Consider the following 16,183-nt stretch of genomic DNA (forward strand, 5'->3'; position numbering starts at 1 on the left):
AAATGAATTTCAGCAACAATTTTCAGTAGTAACTTGGGATAAATGATAAGATGGGTAACGGTTTGACGCAGCAATCAGGTCATCGGAAGAGGTTAAAAATCTAGCATCTAATAAAGACATGTAATCTAACATCACTATTTTAAACTTCTTAAAACTAAGTGATTATGATAGAAAAAAGTTTTTTAACTCGAAGTACGAAGAAACTCTAAAGCTTAAAACAAACAGAAATTTTTACTCATTCATATAATTTTTTACTCATTCATATCATATCATACTCATTCATATTCATTTGGCTCTCCCGCTTCACCAAAATATGGACCTTTGGGAGGATCCCAAGAGATTGGAGCAGAGATATTATAGTCAAACTCTTCAAAAAGGGAGAATTGATGAACTGCCGTAACTGGAGAGACATCAATCTTCTCCCTGTTTCATCCAACCTATTAGCCTCCGTCATTTTGCACCGTCTGCGAAAAGCACTAGACGCAACTCTACGAGAAGAGAAGCATGGTTTCAAAACTGGGAGATCATGTTCTGATCTAATATTTGAACTGAGAAAGTTTGTTGAAGAATCAAAAGAATGGAATAAGAAGCTCTACCTCCTAATCATTGACTTTGAAAAGGCATTTGACTCATTTGACCGTGATTGCTTGTGGAGAGTCTCGAATCGGAATATTGCGTAAAGACCGAATACAGTACAACCATATTTTTCAAGATCATGTGTGGTGTTCGTCAAGGGTGTGTACTTTCTCCCATGCTCTTTATAATTATAATGGATTATGCCCTGAGATTCGCATCGGGTTACGGGATAAAAATGAGCAACAAGCAACTGTTCGATCTGGACTTCGCGGACGACGTTGTCCTCCTCGAAGAGTCTAAACAACGGTTGCAGCAGCTACTTGACACTACCACTGAGAATGCAAAGAATATCGGGCTAAATATAAACATTGACAAATCGAAGAGCATGGCCATCACAAGCTCGCCACTTGTTCTTCATTGCAAAAACAAGGATCTAGAACAGGTCCAGGAGTTCAAGTACCTGGGTAGCTGGATTGATTGTGATGAGAGATTTCGACCGAGATTAAACGTAGAACTGGACAAGCTACAGGTGCCTTCAATAGATTGAAGCCTATTTGGAGAAGCAACAAATATTCAATGCGACTGAAGCTTCGACTCTTCAACAGCAACGTAATTTCAATTCTCCTTTACTTAAGTGAATGTTGGAAAATAAACACCCAGCTTGAAAAAGGATCCTTGCATTTGAAAATATGAGCCTCAGAAGAATCTTGAATACAAGCTGGCAACAAATAATTACAAATGCAGAAATACGCAGAAAAACAGGTCAACCTCCAGTCATTGAGTTACTGAAAAGAAGGCAGTGGACATACCTGGGACACATTCTTCGTATAACCCATGAATGGAAGCCAGGCGGTAGAAGAAAGCGAGACCGCCCCAAAAATACATTGAGACGAACATATGGACCGACATCTGAGGACGGCTGGTACCTCACTACTACCTGAATGGGAAGACGTCATCGCTGCAGCATCAATGTGGGACGAATTGAGAGGCTTTGTCGATGCCCTATGCGCCACCGATGGCTCTGGAGAAACTAAGTAGATAAGTTATTAAAGCCTAAGACGAACAGAAATCAAGTCATATAACAATTCAAACTTAAAACGGACAGAAATTACTATCACTAATTAAGAGAAACAAAACGAACAGAAACTAAAGTGAATGATCGCACCAAACCGTTAATACTTGCTGCTATAGATGATTAAACGAACTCTAAAACGAATAATCAAGTCAAGCTTAAATGTACTGAAATTGCCTCAAAACAGGAGTAGGTCTACCGTCTTGTAATCTTTCTAATGGCTAGAGCGTTGCTTGCGCCTTACTGAAAGCAAAATATATTTTAAACATTTTCTCTTTTATAAATGTGACATTGAAAAATCAAAACTTGCAGAGACATCCGAAAATTGATATCGTTATATATTAAATAATAAGTCTACTTTCATTAGTTATTTACTGTAATCTTTATTATTATATGGATATTTTCTTTCCAAAAATGAAGACATAGGGTTTGTTAAATCTACTAAAGACCAGAGTCTGCTGAAAAGAATCTTCTTTCGAGCAGTGTGTATTTATTTGTCAGCACAAAAAAAAAATCATAAGGCTAATCTGAGTTTACCAATAAGAATGTTACTACCTCACCCCCTCTCAAACCCTCTAAACGGCTTGTATTTCATGCACATTTTATTGAGGATGCTTTGTACTCTGAATAGTTTGGTTTTTGATTGTCAGAAAAAGGAACAAAATCACTATAATAATCGAGATTCAAAGAAAAACAAATAAAAGTAGACTGATTGTTTATAATATATAAAGATATCAATTCATGGAAGTTTCTGTAATTTTTTTGCCGAACTTTATCTTTCATTTTAAATTCTTTCTGTTTTAGGACCCGCTTGTTCATGTATAGCGATAGCGATCTTTATGTTAGCAATTATTCATTTTAATTGCTGATTCTTTTGGGTTTCATTTATCCATTTATAGCGACTTTTGTCGCCTCAAGTTTAAATTACTTGACATTGACCTAGCCAATCTGAGCAAAAACTACATTACTGGCCCAGATTCAGGTGTCAGATTCCGATTCAACCAATATACAAATTATTATTGTTTCCTTTGAGGTCTTCCCACATGCTGTGTAAGGCATTTAAAATCAAGTAACTGGACCAAACAAAAGTGTTGCGAATCCGAGTTAATTAGATAAAGAGGTTTTAGCCATTTTCTGGCGCGGTGGTCTTTTTTCAAGTTTTTTCTCTGCATAGGTGTTCCCGTGACCAATAAATTTGGATGTAATTTTGAAGCGTAAAAAAAGGGGGGATTGTCTTTTTTCGGCTGAACCAATATTTAGGGGACAATAGTGTTATGACACTCGTATCTCTTTCCCAAAACTTAATATTTGAGTTCAGCTTTTCCTCCCCAAAATTTTTTAAAAATTTTTTCATTTCCCCAGCCGTTCTTAAGACATTATAGATGCGGTATTTAGATAGCCCAGATCCTGACTTTTTATTTACCTTACTGCCTCACCATGAATAGATTTAAGGCTTCACTGAGGCTAGTAGGGACAAACATATTGGGTGGATAAGCGACACATTGTTTGTTCCTCCATACTTCTTCCCTTCAAGCACAACATATGAAATCCCCTTGCCTCCTCCACAACACCCCAAACACTATGAAAGTTTCAGATTGATTCCCACCTGTCGATCTCGAGATATAAAATAGTGGCATGAAGAGCCTCTATTTTTTTGGAAATGGGGGGTGAATAATATGATGGAATTATATTAAAAAAAATCAGTGAAAATATAATACTATCAGTTGGTAAAAAACTATAAATTTAAGTAATTTTAATTGTAATATCACCAATTCAGTCGGCGAAAATGACCAACCAGTCGTTAAAAATCATTGCCCCCCAACACCCTCTTAGAGTTTGAGATCGATCCCAAGCTGTTCCTTAGACAGCGTAAAAGCTCTATTTTGACAACCTGAGAACATGTAGTTCCTTTCAATCTACATATCTACTTCGTCAGGTAATAGATTCTACCCTATGAGTGGCTAATTGTGCCAAAAATTTGACAAGAGATCAATTTTTCGAACCCTCCTCCTCTGTCCACTTTCCCAATTTAAAGTTTGATTCTCACTTGCCCCCGCAGCACTCCCTGGGAGTTAAAAGCGTTGTAATTTATGCCCCGATGGCATATAAAGTTTATATGGAAAGTGTGGTCGCAAAAACTCTTTAGGGGGCTTATTGGATTGGAAATCAGATTCGCTTATGCCTTTTTTATGAGTCAAAGTGATCAGAGGGTGCCTTCCTCCCACGTCGTATTTCTAACAAATGCACCCAATAGAAATTTGAAGATAGTCATTTATTTAAAAATATTCCAACAATCATACAATAAGGCATTTGGGCTGACATAATACCCCAGAGCTTGGGGGTAAGGGTTGTAAGTTATGCCACAGGGGCCTAAAAGGTTTTCATGAAAGGGGTGGTCGTCTGAACTTTAGAAGAGGCTCATTTGGTTGAAAATGTATAGTTCTAGTTTCCTTAGATTCAAACATGAAGGAGAGCAACCAGCCACCCCCTTTCCTATTACATCCTCTTTTCCCAAAAGGCATTCAAATGAAATTATAACAGAGCCATGTTTTTACCAATAGTCCAAAAATCATGTAACAATGTCTTTAAGGCGGACACAATCGCCCAGAGCCCATGGGCAAGGATTTTAAGTTGTATCCCGTGAATTTAAGGTTTTTATGGAACGTGTGGTCGTATAAACCTTTAATCGGATGGACCTCATTTGATTGGAAGTCAGAAGTTTTAGCGCCCTTGTTAGGAGTCAAAAAGTAATGGAGGGCAATCAGCTGCCCTCCCCCCCCCTCTCCCATAAGCCTGTCACTCCCCAAAACATGTCGGATAAAAATTTTAAGGGATCTGTTTTGTTCACTCTCATTAAAAGGTCCAGTAATAATGTCTTTGAGGATGTTTACTTCCGGGCAATCCTTAGGAAAAGGTCTGTAAGTTAGGAAATTTGTTCATTGTTTACACATGGTATATGTTATTGAGAAAGGTATACATGTTTGAACTTTAATTTCAAGGAAGACGAAGGACTTTCAGGTGATCCTTTCAGAGAATGTTGAAGAGAGTGTTGAGCTAAATCAAAACACGTTATGTGTATACGGAATGTCAAAAGGATGTAACAGGAATAACTGAGTATATTAATTTCGAAAATTCAGGATATGATAAGAGATGTGATCAAAAGGGCAATATTTCCATACTACCAATACTGCTACAACTAACCACCACTACTACTACCACATTATTCAATTTACAATATTGAGGGGAAAATTCAACCAAATCAAAAGACACTAGATGCATGCACACTATCAAAATAGTGTATCTCGAGAATTGATTTAGGTATTGACTTGAAACTTTACGAGAATGCTTGAAGGGGAACAACGTATCACCAAAAGTCAATATGTGCGAGCTACTGATAGTACTACTGTTACTATTATACTTAATACTACTAGTACTACTACTTCTATTACAACTACTTTTAAGGTTAAGAGTATTGAAATGAAAATTTCAAGTATGAAGATACAGGTTATCAAAAGGACATATCAGCAATTTCATAGTAATGCCTAATTGTATTAAGTTGTAACTTCTAGGACTTGATGAAAGAGATGTTCTGGTAACAAAAATGCTGTATACTAATGCTAGTAGTACTACCGCCATTCAATACTAGTACTAGCAATATCGATTTTACTACTGTGACTGCTATTATAACCATGCCTAAGGCTATGAAGGTGAAATTTTCAAAGAATTTAGAGGGGGATGAACTGAATCACAACACGCCATCTGTATGCAGGTTGTCAAAAGTTTGTGAGGGGTGTTGAACTAACCAAAAGAAAATATTTGCATCATAATGCTACTGCTTCTACTCGTACTACTACTGCTGTTACTATTATTACTACTTCTACTACTACTACTACTGCCACTAGAGCTTATGCTACTGCAATTAATTCTACTGTTACTACTGCTACTATTAAAATTAAGGATATTAAGGCAAAAAAATTGGGATATATAAATTGGGAAACAATTGATTGAATAATTAAGGATAATTAAGAAAAATTAAAGATATTAAGGCGAACAAATTGGGATACATAAATTGGGAAACAATTGACAAAGCAATATAAGCTTATATTAGCTTATATTATTAAGTTAGACCTTTCAGGGTTGGGAAACAATTGACAAAGCAATATAAGCTTATACTAGCTTATATTATTAAGTTAGACCTTTCAGGGTAAGTTGTTTGGGATGTTCAAATAGCCAGATGGCATTGCGTGCATATTTAATGCTACCACTACAGTTATTGTGATTAATAACGTTAAAAGTGTCAAGGTGAAAGTTTTTGGGAACGTTTAGGAAGAGTTTCAATTAAACAAAATTGTATGCATGTAGGTTGACAAAAGAGCGCCACACTATAATTACTAGAAATACCAATGGAACTTGTAAAAGAGCTAATTCGATTCAAAATTAAAAGTTCTAGCGCCCTTTTTATGAGTAAAAAGGGATTAGAGGGTCAGCAGCCTTTTTGTCAAGTTCATTCATTTTCCAAACGCATCCAATCAGAATTTCGAAACAGCAATTTGGCTCAGCATAGTAGAGTGGTCCAGCAACTATGTCTTTTTGGAAATTAGGCCTGTCAACCCCTTACATTTATGCCATTGCCCCATTATGTTTTAAAACTAAATGTTGCTTTAAACTAAATCAAAGGGCATTGCGATTATGGTTGCCAATCAGACACCTCAGTAATATATTGAGAACGACTGGGGGTATTCAGTTAAAAATTAGGAGCTACTGCTATTTCTATTTGTACTTTTACAATTGAATAAAGAAAAAGAGTTTAAGTGTATCCAGGTTGTCACATATTATTGATAGAATCTTTTGGGAATGATATTAAGCTTCATTTTTCAGGTCAACTTCAGGAGGTATAAAATTCAAAAATACTGTTTGTGTGAGGATTAAAAATTGTAGGAAAGTTTCTCAAACATACAAACTGTAACCCAAATTATGGTTTCTTATAGAAAAAAAAACTGAAAAGATAATTTTTTCCATGAAAATACTTTGTCAATAAAAAACGAACAGAAATTAATTTTAAAAACGTTGTCCACAAAACAAGTTTCTAAAGAAAAGTAAAGATCTCTATTTAGCCAGACATGAGCAGAAATAAAGTCAAACATTCTTCCAACCGTAAAACTATCACAAATCACTATCAATAAATAAATGAAACTCAAAACGCACAGAAATCAGAGGCAACGCCATAGTGTTGCGTATAGTAAAGGTCATACGGCTTTAATGTTTTTTTTTTTTTTTTCAGAGGCATTTCGTATGGAAGGGGTTGTCGTGTAAACTTCAGACGGGAGCTCATTTGTTGGAAATCAGAAGTTCTAGTGTCATTTTTAAGAGTCAACAGTGATTGGAGGGAAACTAGCCCCCCCCCCATACTCTGTCCCCAAATACATCCAATAAAAATTTTGAGATAGCCATTTTGTTAAAAATAGTTCAAAGATCGTATAACAAAAACTTCGGGGTAAGTTTTGTAAGTTATGTGCTGGGAGCATAATGTTTCTTACTTCAGATAGGGCTCATTTGATTGGAAATTTAAAGTTCTGGCTCATTTCTTAAGAGTCAAAAGAGATCAGAAAGTAACTGTTTTGGTTTTAGTTTTGTGATGTATTTTGGTTTTGTATGTGAAGAAAATAAAGAGAAAAAAAACTAGCCTCACCGCCAGGTCTTTTTTCCCGAATTCATCCGATAAAAATTTCGAGATAGCCATTTTATTGAAAACAGTTCAAAGATCATATACAAAAACTCCAGGGTCGAAACAACCCCCAGGGCCTGTGGGCAGGCGTTGTAAGTTGTGCCCAGGAGGCATGTACGGTTCTTATAGAAGGGATGTTCGTATAAACTTCAGAGATGACTCATTTCATTGGAAATCAAAAGTTTTAGTTCAGTTTTTAAGAGTCAAAAGAGATCAGAGGGCAACTAGCCCCCCGCGCCTTTTTCCTCAAACCCACCCGATCAAAATTTTGAGATAGGCATTTTGTTAAAATAGTTCAAATATCAAATCATAAGTATCCAGGGTAAAAAAAAACTAGGGCCCGGGAAAGGCGTTGTAATTCATGCCCTGGAGGCATATATGGTTCTTATAAAAGGATGCTCGTATAAATTCCAGAAAGGGCTCATTTGATTGGAAATTGAAAGTTCTAGTTCACTTTTTAAGAGTTAAAAGAGATCAAAGGGCAACTAGCCCTCCTACCGCACGCCCTTTTTCTCTAAATACATCCGATAAAAATTTTGAGATAGCCATTTTGTTGAAAATAGTTCAAAGATCATATAGCAAAACCTCATGAATCAACACAGCCCCGAAGCCTTAGGGTAGGCGTTCTAAGATATGTCCTGGGGGCACATATGGTTCATATAGAAGAGATGCTCGTATGAGCTTCAGAGAGGGTTCATTTGATTTGAAATTGAAAGTTTATAGTTCACTTTTTAAGAGTCAAAAAAGATCAGGGGGCAACTAGCCCCCCACGACCTTTGTTCCCCAAACCCATCCGATAAAAATTTTGACATCGCCATTTTGTTAAAAGTAGCCGAAACATCAGATAATAAAAACTCCAAATTCAACACAAACCCCTAGAGCCCGAGGGTAAGTGTTTTAAGCTATGCCCCGGGGGCATGTAAAATTTTCATATATGGGGAGGTCCCATAAACTTCAGAAGTGGCTCTTTTGATTGGAAACTGAAAGTTCTAGTTACTCTTGGATGAGCCAAAAGGGATCCGAGGGCATCTACCCCCCCCCCCCCACACACACACCCTCTTTTCCGCAAATGCATCCAATCAAAATTTTGAGAGTGCCAGTTTGTTTGAAGTAGTCCAACGATCAGATAACAAAACTTTGGGGTCAACATACCCCCCTCCCTTAGAGCCCAAGGGGAGGGTTGTAACTTATACCCTGGGGGCATATAAAGCTTTTATTGAAGAAGTGGTCGTATAAACCTCGGAGGGCACTCAAATGACTAGAAATTGAAAGTTCTAATTCTCTTTTGAAGAGTCAAAAGTGACCTTATTACAACTACCCTCCCCCCCCCCTGCCAACCGTCTTTTTCCCAAATGCATCAGATTGAGTTTTTTATATAGACGTTTTGTTCAAAACGTCTATATATATCATATAACAAAGACTCCAGGAATAACATAGTCCTCCAAAACCTAGGGGCACGTGTTGTAATTTATGCCCCGAGGGTGTATAAGGTTTTTCCGGAAGGGATGGTTGTATAAACAATAGAAAGGCTCATTTGATTGTAAATTGAAATTTTTAGTGCCCTTTTTAAGAGTCAAAAGTGATCGTAGGACAACTAGCCTCCCCAAGGTCCCTTTTTTCAAATGTATCTGTTAAAAATTTTGAGATAGCCATTTTGTTTAAAATAGATAAAATAACAAAACTCAGGGTTCGACACAGTTCCCTGAGCCAGGGGCATATGTTGTAGGCTGTGCCCCATGGGCAGATAAGGTTTTTATTGTGAGGGATGGTCGTATAAACAGAGAGGTGGCTCATTTGATTGGAAATTTAAATTTCTACTATGCCTGCTGATCTGAAGTTTAATATGGCCTTTACTTTTTTTTGAAAAACGTCTTTTCCGGAAAGTTTTTTCTTTTTTTCAATTAATTACAATATATAGCCGAGTCAAACTCAAAACGAGCAGAAATTAACATGAGTAGAATTGATAACACCCATGCCTTCTCAATACCAGAATATGATTTGCGCTTTACCGAAAACAAAATAAATTTTAAATATTTTTGCTTTTTTTACTTTCACGAATAAAAAATTATCAAAGCTTTAAGGAATGAATATCAGTATATGTCAATTAAACTGGCAATCCACGGTTATTCGTTTTTTGCTGTTTTTCTTTTTCAGTAAAACACAAATGATATTCTGGTCTTGAAAAGGCATGGGTGTTATCAGCCCTACTTAAGTTAATTTCTACTCGTTTCGTGTTTGAATCGGCTATTTATTATAATTTTTGCTCGTATTGAGTTTCGTTTGCAAAAACAGTGGTTTTTGCTAGTTCTACGCTTGGAAGATTATTTGACTTTTTTCTGCTCATTTCCTAAATGAAGCTCTTTACTTTTCTTTGAAAATGTTATTTTTTGTGGAAAAGTTTTTTATAATATTTCTATATAAATAAATGAATATACTTGTAACAGTTAATGTCTGTTAAACAGAACAGCATCTAAAAGTGAAGATATATAATCATAATGAAATATTTTAGTTTATACAAAGATTAGTTTATATAATAATATAATTCGGGTTGTAAATTTGCGTATTAGGAGGACGGAGGTTGGGGTAAAGTAACCTAAGCCAATCTAACATAACCTAACCTCCAACCCCTCCTGATATGTAAATATATAGACAAAATTATAAAATTCCAACGCATTGTGTGACAAGTCGTTCGTCTTTGTAGATGTGAAACCGGTTTTCTATGATATTAAAATTAGCAATATGTAATGCTTGAGAATGTTCTGCTTGTCAGACAAGTACCCTTAATTTACCTCACTAATCTAATATGCTATGAAAACCGAATATGCTATATTTATCTCTTATTAAATCAACCCATTTCAAATGTGTAGAAGATCAAGTGGCAAATTGTGTATTGATTCACCAACTCAAAATATTGCTTTAACAAAATTACAAATTGACATTTAAAAAGTCTTTTCAAGAAGACCCAAGGGACTTTTTTTTTTCTCCTGATAGTTTCGAGCATCCGCAGTAACCCGTTCATGTGGCTGCCGGAACATAAACCGTTCCCTTATCAATTTTCTTACCATTCAGTTGCTTTAGAAAATGTGACGGGATTACACTAGCGAGAGAAACGAGCCGGTCGGTAAGTGGCACACTACTACATAAGAACTATGCCCTACAGACTCTAGAAAAAAAAAAATCTTGGGTATGTAACATATCAACAGTCTTTTTCCTAATCGCTTCTTACGACGGCTTATTCTAAGACAAAGTAAATTGCACATGGCTACCAACTCAGCGTTCAATATTGCTGATTATAATAGGTCACAATAACTTTGGGATAAGGACAATTATTATACTCTATTCAATGCAGTTTGGACTGCAAAATTATTTTGCGCGATTAATTTCAAGATTGGAAGAAATGGTCAAAGTCTTGTGATCTACCTTTCCCTCTGTATAAGCCTATGATGTTCCTTTTGTACCAGAACTTATAGTTGAAATGAAAAAAAAAATAGATTCTTGCAGCTTCATAACTCCTTAACAAAACAGGGTACTTGTATGATTTACACCCTACCTAATATTCTTCGAATATGTTTTTCTGACGATCAATCCTAATGAAATATACCTAAGTATTATAAAAATATAATAATTCGGAAACAAATTTGGGCTATATATTTGCACATTATGGATAGGAAGTGGGGTGGGTTAGGAGAGGGAGTAAAGTATAGCGGGTCTGCATGCCTAATGGGTCGGGTACAATTTTTCGGCATATTATGTAGTAAGAATTGTTTTATAACTTCACACTGCCCAATACTTAACCCCCCTCCCCAATGTGCAAACATATAGCCCAAATTATACATTTTCCATCTATTCTGTTACTTCTTTGTCTCATATCATGCTAACCTAAAAGAAACTAACAAAAATAAGAGGTTCTGAAATGCAACAATAAATGAACAACTTGAGCAGTAGGAGATTTATCATACAAGTACAAAAAAGGTTTCTAACAGGAAGGTTTTTATTTTATCCTGATAAACCCGATAGAAAATTTTCTATCGGAACCAATTGCAGCTTATCAAGCTCTGACATGCAATTAGCAAATAATTAATTTAATAGTTTTGAATATGTGTTCTTCAAGGTCATTCAGAAATAGCAATTACCCTTTCCAGCTTAAAAGTTACAACAATTATTAGCTATAAGCTTATTGAACGCCTGGCTTTTTTGTTGATTTTTTGGAGAGGTGATTAATCTGCTAATCAAAAGATAAATGTAGACCACCATTTGATTCCCTATTTAGTACTTTTTCCAAATATACTAATTGATACCTTAGCAAATGTAACCCAGCTCCCTCCTTCTACTGTTGCCTTGACATAGTCCTTCGGCATGTGTTATATACAAAGGTTTGCTGATTTTATTGGATTGTTTTTTGTTTTTGTTTTTTGTTGTTGTCTTTTAATATGCATTACGAAACAACTGTTTATGAGAAAAGTACAAAAAAGAAAAATACTCTAATCTAACAAAATCAAAGACCTTTTGTGAATATTCTAGGGCTATATGCAGAGATACGGGGCTGGGAGGGGGGGGGGGTTCCGGATGGCATTTGTGAGGGTAGAGATTATTATATTTAGAAAGTGTGTTGAATAGGGAATGGTATATTTATCTTTTAGCTCAATTAACGATCCGAAAAGCTTACGAACTAATGTCTTTTTTAATATCGTATCCAGGATATCCTAGGCATGGATGGGGCAGGTACTGCCACTCTTCGAATTTCCGCTCTTCGAACGAACGGTAACTTTTGTATAACAACACTTCTTAGAAAAATATATCCCTGTAGGCTGTCTTCTCAGAGGGAGGGGGTCTGAAATATAAACATTAATTTTTAGGTTCTGATGTCTATGTCATCCAGGGAAGGGCGTATCAGTCAAATTTTGCACCTAGAGAAAGCCCCTCACCTTCCAAGTTTGCGCTGTCAGAGTATAGATATGATCACTTATTTCATACTAAAATATTTCTGCAATATAAGAAGAGCTCTTGCCCTAAGGGATCCATATTGTACACTAATCTATACACATTCATTCAATTAAGGAAATGTTACGGGCTACTTCCCTCTCCTACTGATTCGAAAGACCTCTTATAAAAACTTACTTAATCTGAACCTACAAATTCCATTTTCAGCCTTCAGGAACTCCCTTCAACTACAAAAGATTTACCCCCCTCCACCAAAGCAAAGACGAATGTCCATTTCGCCTACGGACTTAGCATTAAACTGTTTGTAATATTGAACTGTAAGTAAGGAGTGGCTTGCCGACAATAATATTCGAAATTTTATTTAAAGAAGTTTTGGTAACAGCAGGTACACAAAAAAAAATGACTTTTTATAGTGGTTCTGCTTGAACGAACAGAGATTATTTCGTATTTTAGGGGAGTTGTCCCTTCCTCAATCCCTCGTTCTTCATGTTAAAGTTTTTAGTACCTTTAAAAAGCTTCTAATTCTAACTAAATGGCTCTTATGTACCGGGAGTCGTTCTTAGAGAATTAGGACAAAAATACAACTTTAGCGTAAAGAGTGAGGTATTTAGGAGAAGGCAACCCCGTCCTGTGCAGAATAATTTATGTTCATTTTAATTTTTAATGTTGTCCTTTTCTTTCAGTTGAAAAAGAACTTGTTTTTTATTTAATTTCCGATCGTTTTTAAAACAATACCGGGGAACTCAACTCTCCTCCAATTAAATATGTCTCCACCACCAGGAAAATTCTCCCTGAAAATTTCTTACGGACAATTCCACTTGAAAAATTTTCTTTAACATATTTTCATTTGAAAAAGATTTTAATTTCTGATAGTTTTTCAAACCATGCCAGGAATCCCCCCTTTCGTGGAAAGTTTTTCCCAGAAGTCCCTTCCCGCAGTGAAAAGTTGTTCCCGTGGAAAAATCCTCTATGAAGAAGTCTTCCTGCTGATAATTCCCCCCCCCCACCAGGAAAATCCTACAGGCAATTCCAACCCCACTGATAATTTTCTCCAGACAATTTCCCTGGAACATCTCCACATCCACTCGTGAAATTGAGTCGGCCAAGAGAAATTAAGACAAATAAAGAGAATCTCCTATACGAATTCTGTAAAATTCCTCCAGTGTAAAATTTTCGTCGTGAAAAATCACCCTAGCGGAACATCTTCCTCCCCCCAAAAATGTTTGTATAATTCACAATAAAAAGTACCATACGTAAGCAAAAAAAAATCATAGATTACAGCCCTTTCCCCAGGGGATGTGGGGAGTCGTGTTACCTCCAAAGGCATAGCTTTTTGAACTTTCAACTATGTCTCAGAATTTTTATCAGATGACTTTGGGTAAATAGGCATGGGAAGGGGGATAGCTGTCCTCCAATTTTGTTCACTTAAAAGGGGCCCTAGAAGTTTTAAATTCCGTTCGAATGAAGCCTCTGCCGATATTCTAGGACTATTGACTTTATGTAATCACCCCTGTAAAAACAAGTAAACATGCATTCATCGGCTTTCTTATAAAATTCTATATTTTTATGTATAGCGAAAATATAAAATATATTTTCTGCAGCTTTTGATACCGTCTGCAAAAATATAAAATATGTTTTTGCAGACGGGGTCTTTGAACCTCTGCAGTAGTGCTCTCTGGTATTTTAAATCTAATGGTTGAATCTTTATTAAGAACCTTAGAATTTTTGATGACCTCCCCTTCCCCCTTTTACGATAAGCTGGCAAATTTTCTTAGGTTCTTATCTTTTGGTGGGTAGCACTAAACTTAATTAATCTTGTATATTTGGAATTAGCATAAAGAGATAACTCTTTGAATGTATCTATTGATATCAGAATTTTGTTTTTTAGAGTTTTATTTGCTATTGAGCCCAGTAGCTCCTTGCATATGGTTTGTTACCATGAACTGTTTGATAATTAGTAATGTTTAAAAATATGGTTCAAAATTTAAAAGCCTGAAACTTTCGCCTAAAAAAAATTTTTTAACTGAAAGTAAGGAGCAACATTAAAACTTAAAACGAACAGAAAGTACTCCGTATATGAAAGGGGCTGTTCCCTATTCAACGCCCCGCTCTTTACGTTAAAGTTTGGCTCTTTCTCTCAAATTTACTTTTTAAAACAGTAAAAAAAAACTTTAGCGTAAAGAGCGCGGCGTTGAGGAGGGAAAAGCCCCTTTCATATACGGAGCAATTCCTATCCGTTTTAAGTTTTAATGTAGCTCCTTACTTTCAGTTATAAAAATGTTTTTTTATATATTTAATTTCTGAACGTTTTTGAATTAATTCATGTTTTGATTTTGGCTCTCCACACGTGAATACTTAAAACGAAATTTGCCTATTAATTTTTTTTATGCTAAATTGAGAAAAAAAGGGGTGGGGGAGGAGGCCTTGTTGCCCTTCAATCTTTTGGTTTCTTAAAAAGGCAACTAGAACTTTAATTTTATTACGAAAATTTTCATTAGTAAAAAATATATGTAGCTTACGAATTAACTTCCGTAACGAACTTCTATATTCTTATATTTTTATTATGTATATGAGGGGGTTTGTCCCCTATTTAATGCCTCACTCTTTACGATAAAGCTTAAATTTTATCCCAACTCTTTAAGAATGACCCCCTGAATCAAAAATGCCGTAGAATAAATAGTTGAAATTTCTAAAAATACTTTAGCGTAAAGAGCAGGTATTTAGGAGGCGATGAACCTTTCATATGCGTCATAATTTCTGTTCATTTTGTTTAAATGCTACTCCTTACTTTCAGCTGAAAATACTTTTTCATATTTACTTTTTAATTGTTTTTCGTTTTAAATAATGCTAGAAAATGCTGCTCCTCCTTCATGGAAATTCTTTTCTCCCATGACAAATTGGAAAGATCCTCCCACATAACCCCCTCCCCAACCAAGAAAAACATTCCCCTGAAAACGTCTACACACTTCCTAATAATCATTACTATATGTAAACATTGGTCAAAGTTTGTAACTTACAGCCTCTCCCCCGGGGACTGTGAGGGAGTAAGCCCTCCCCAAAGATATAGTTATTAGGTTTTTCGACTATGCTGAACAAAATGGCTATCCCAAAATTTTGTGGGAAAAAATGAGCGTGGGAGGGGGTCTAGGTGCCCTCCAATTTTTTGCGTCACTTAAACGGGCACCAGAACTTTAGATTTCCTTTATATTAGCCCTCTCGCTACCTTCTAGGACCACTGGGTCGATACGATCATCCCTGGAAAAAAAAATCGCACCCGTGATCGGTCTTCTGGCAAAAAAAAATACGAAATTCCACATTTTTTGTAGATAGTAACTTGAAAATTCTACAGTAGAGTTCTCTAATACGCTGAGTGCGATGGTGTGATCGCACTCACACTTCTATGACTTTTAGGCGGTGCTTCTCCCTATTTTCTACAATAAGGCCAATTTTCTCAGGCTCGAAACTTTTGATAAATGAGACTAAATTTGATGAAACTTAAGTATTTAAAATCAGTATAAAAATCCGATCCTTTGGATGTATCTATTAGTATCAAAATTTCATTTTTAAAGTTTCGTTTGCTATTGAGCCGGTTCGCTCCTTACTACAGTTCGTTACCACGAACTGTTTGATAGTGCAAAATTTTGCGATTTTTTTTTCCTGAGCAGAATCATCACGGATGCGTGTTTATTGTTATTTTTTTAAGGGTGATCTTATCAGACTGATGGTCCCAGAATATTGGGAGAAGATATATTCTAAGCGAAATTGACAGTTTTAAGGCCCTAGTTTACTAGCAGAAAATATTGCACCTCAGCCAATTGGTGTTTGCTGGCAAACTTGTTCTTAAAATTTTATGTTTGACATACGAAACA

General features: G+C 35.9%; 2 protein-coding genes across 3 annotated transcripts in view; both read left to right on the plus strand.

Annotated features, from left to right (window-relative positions):
- LOC136041096 (histone deacetylase 8-like) overlaps nucleotides 1-7,230 on the plus strand; it is a 71,428-nt gene extending 64,198 nt beyond the window's left edge. The window contains exon 8 of the mRNA XM_065725668.1: nucleotides 6,930-7,230. Within this exon, the coding sequence (XP_065581740.1) occupies nucleotides 6,930-6,961 (32 nt within the window). The 3' untranslated portion in view covers nucleotides 6,962-7,230. The remainder of the gene's footprint in view (nucleotides 1-6,929) is intronic.
- Nucleotides 7,231-10,399: 3,169 nt separating this feature from the next.
- Nucleotides 10,400-16,183, plus strand: part of LOC136041083 (cholecystokinin receptor type A-like) — a 131,825-nt gene continuing 126,041 nt past the window's right edge. For both annotated transcript variants that reach the window (XM_065725639.1, XM_065725644.1), the window contains exon 1: nucleotides 10,400-10,494. The gene's annotated coding sequence lies outside the window, so the exon portion shown is untranslated. The remainder of the gene's footprint in view (nucleotides 10,495-16,183) is intronic.

Source organism: Artemia franciscana, chromosome 2 (genome assembly GCF_032884065.1).
Source record: "Artemia franciscana chromosome 2, ASM3288406v1, whole genome shotgun sequence".
In the NCBI taxonomy this organism is placed as follows: Eukaryota; Metazoa; Arthropoda; class Branchiopoda; order Anostraca; family Artemiidae; genus Artemia; species Artemia franciscana.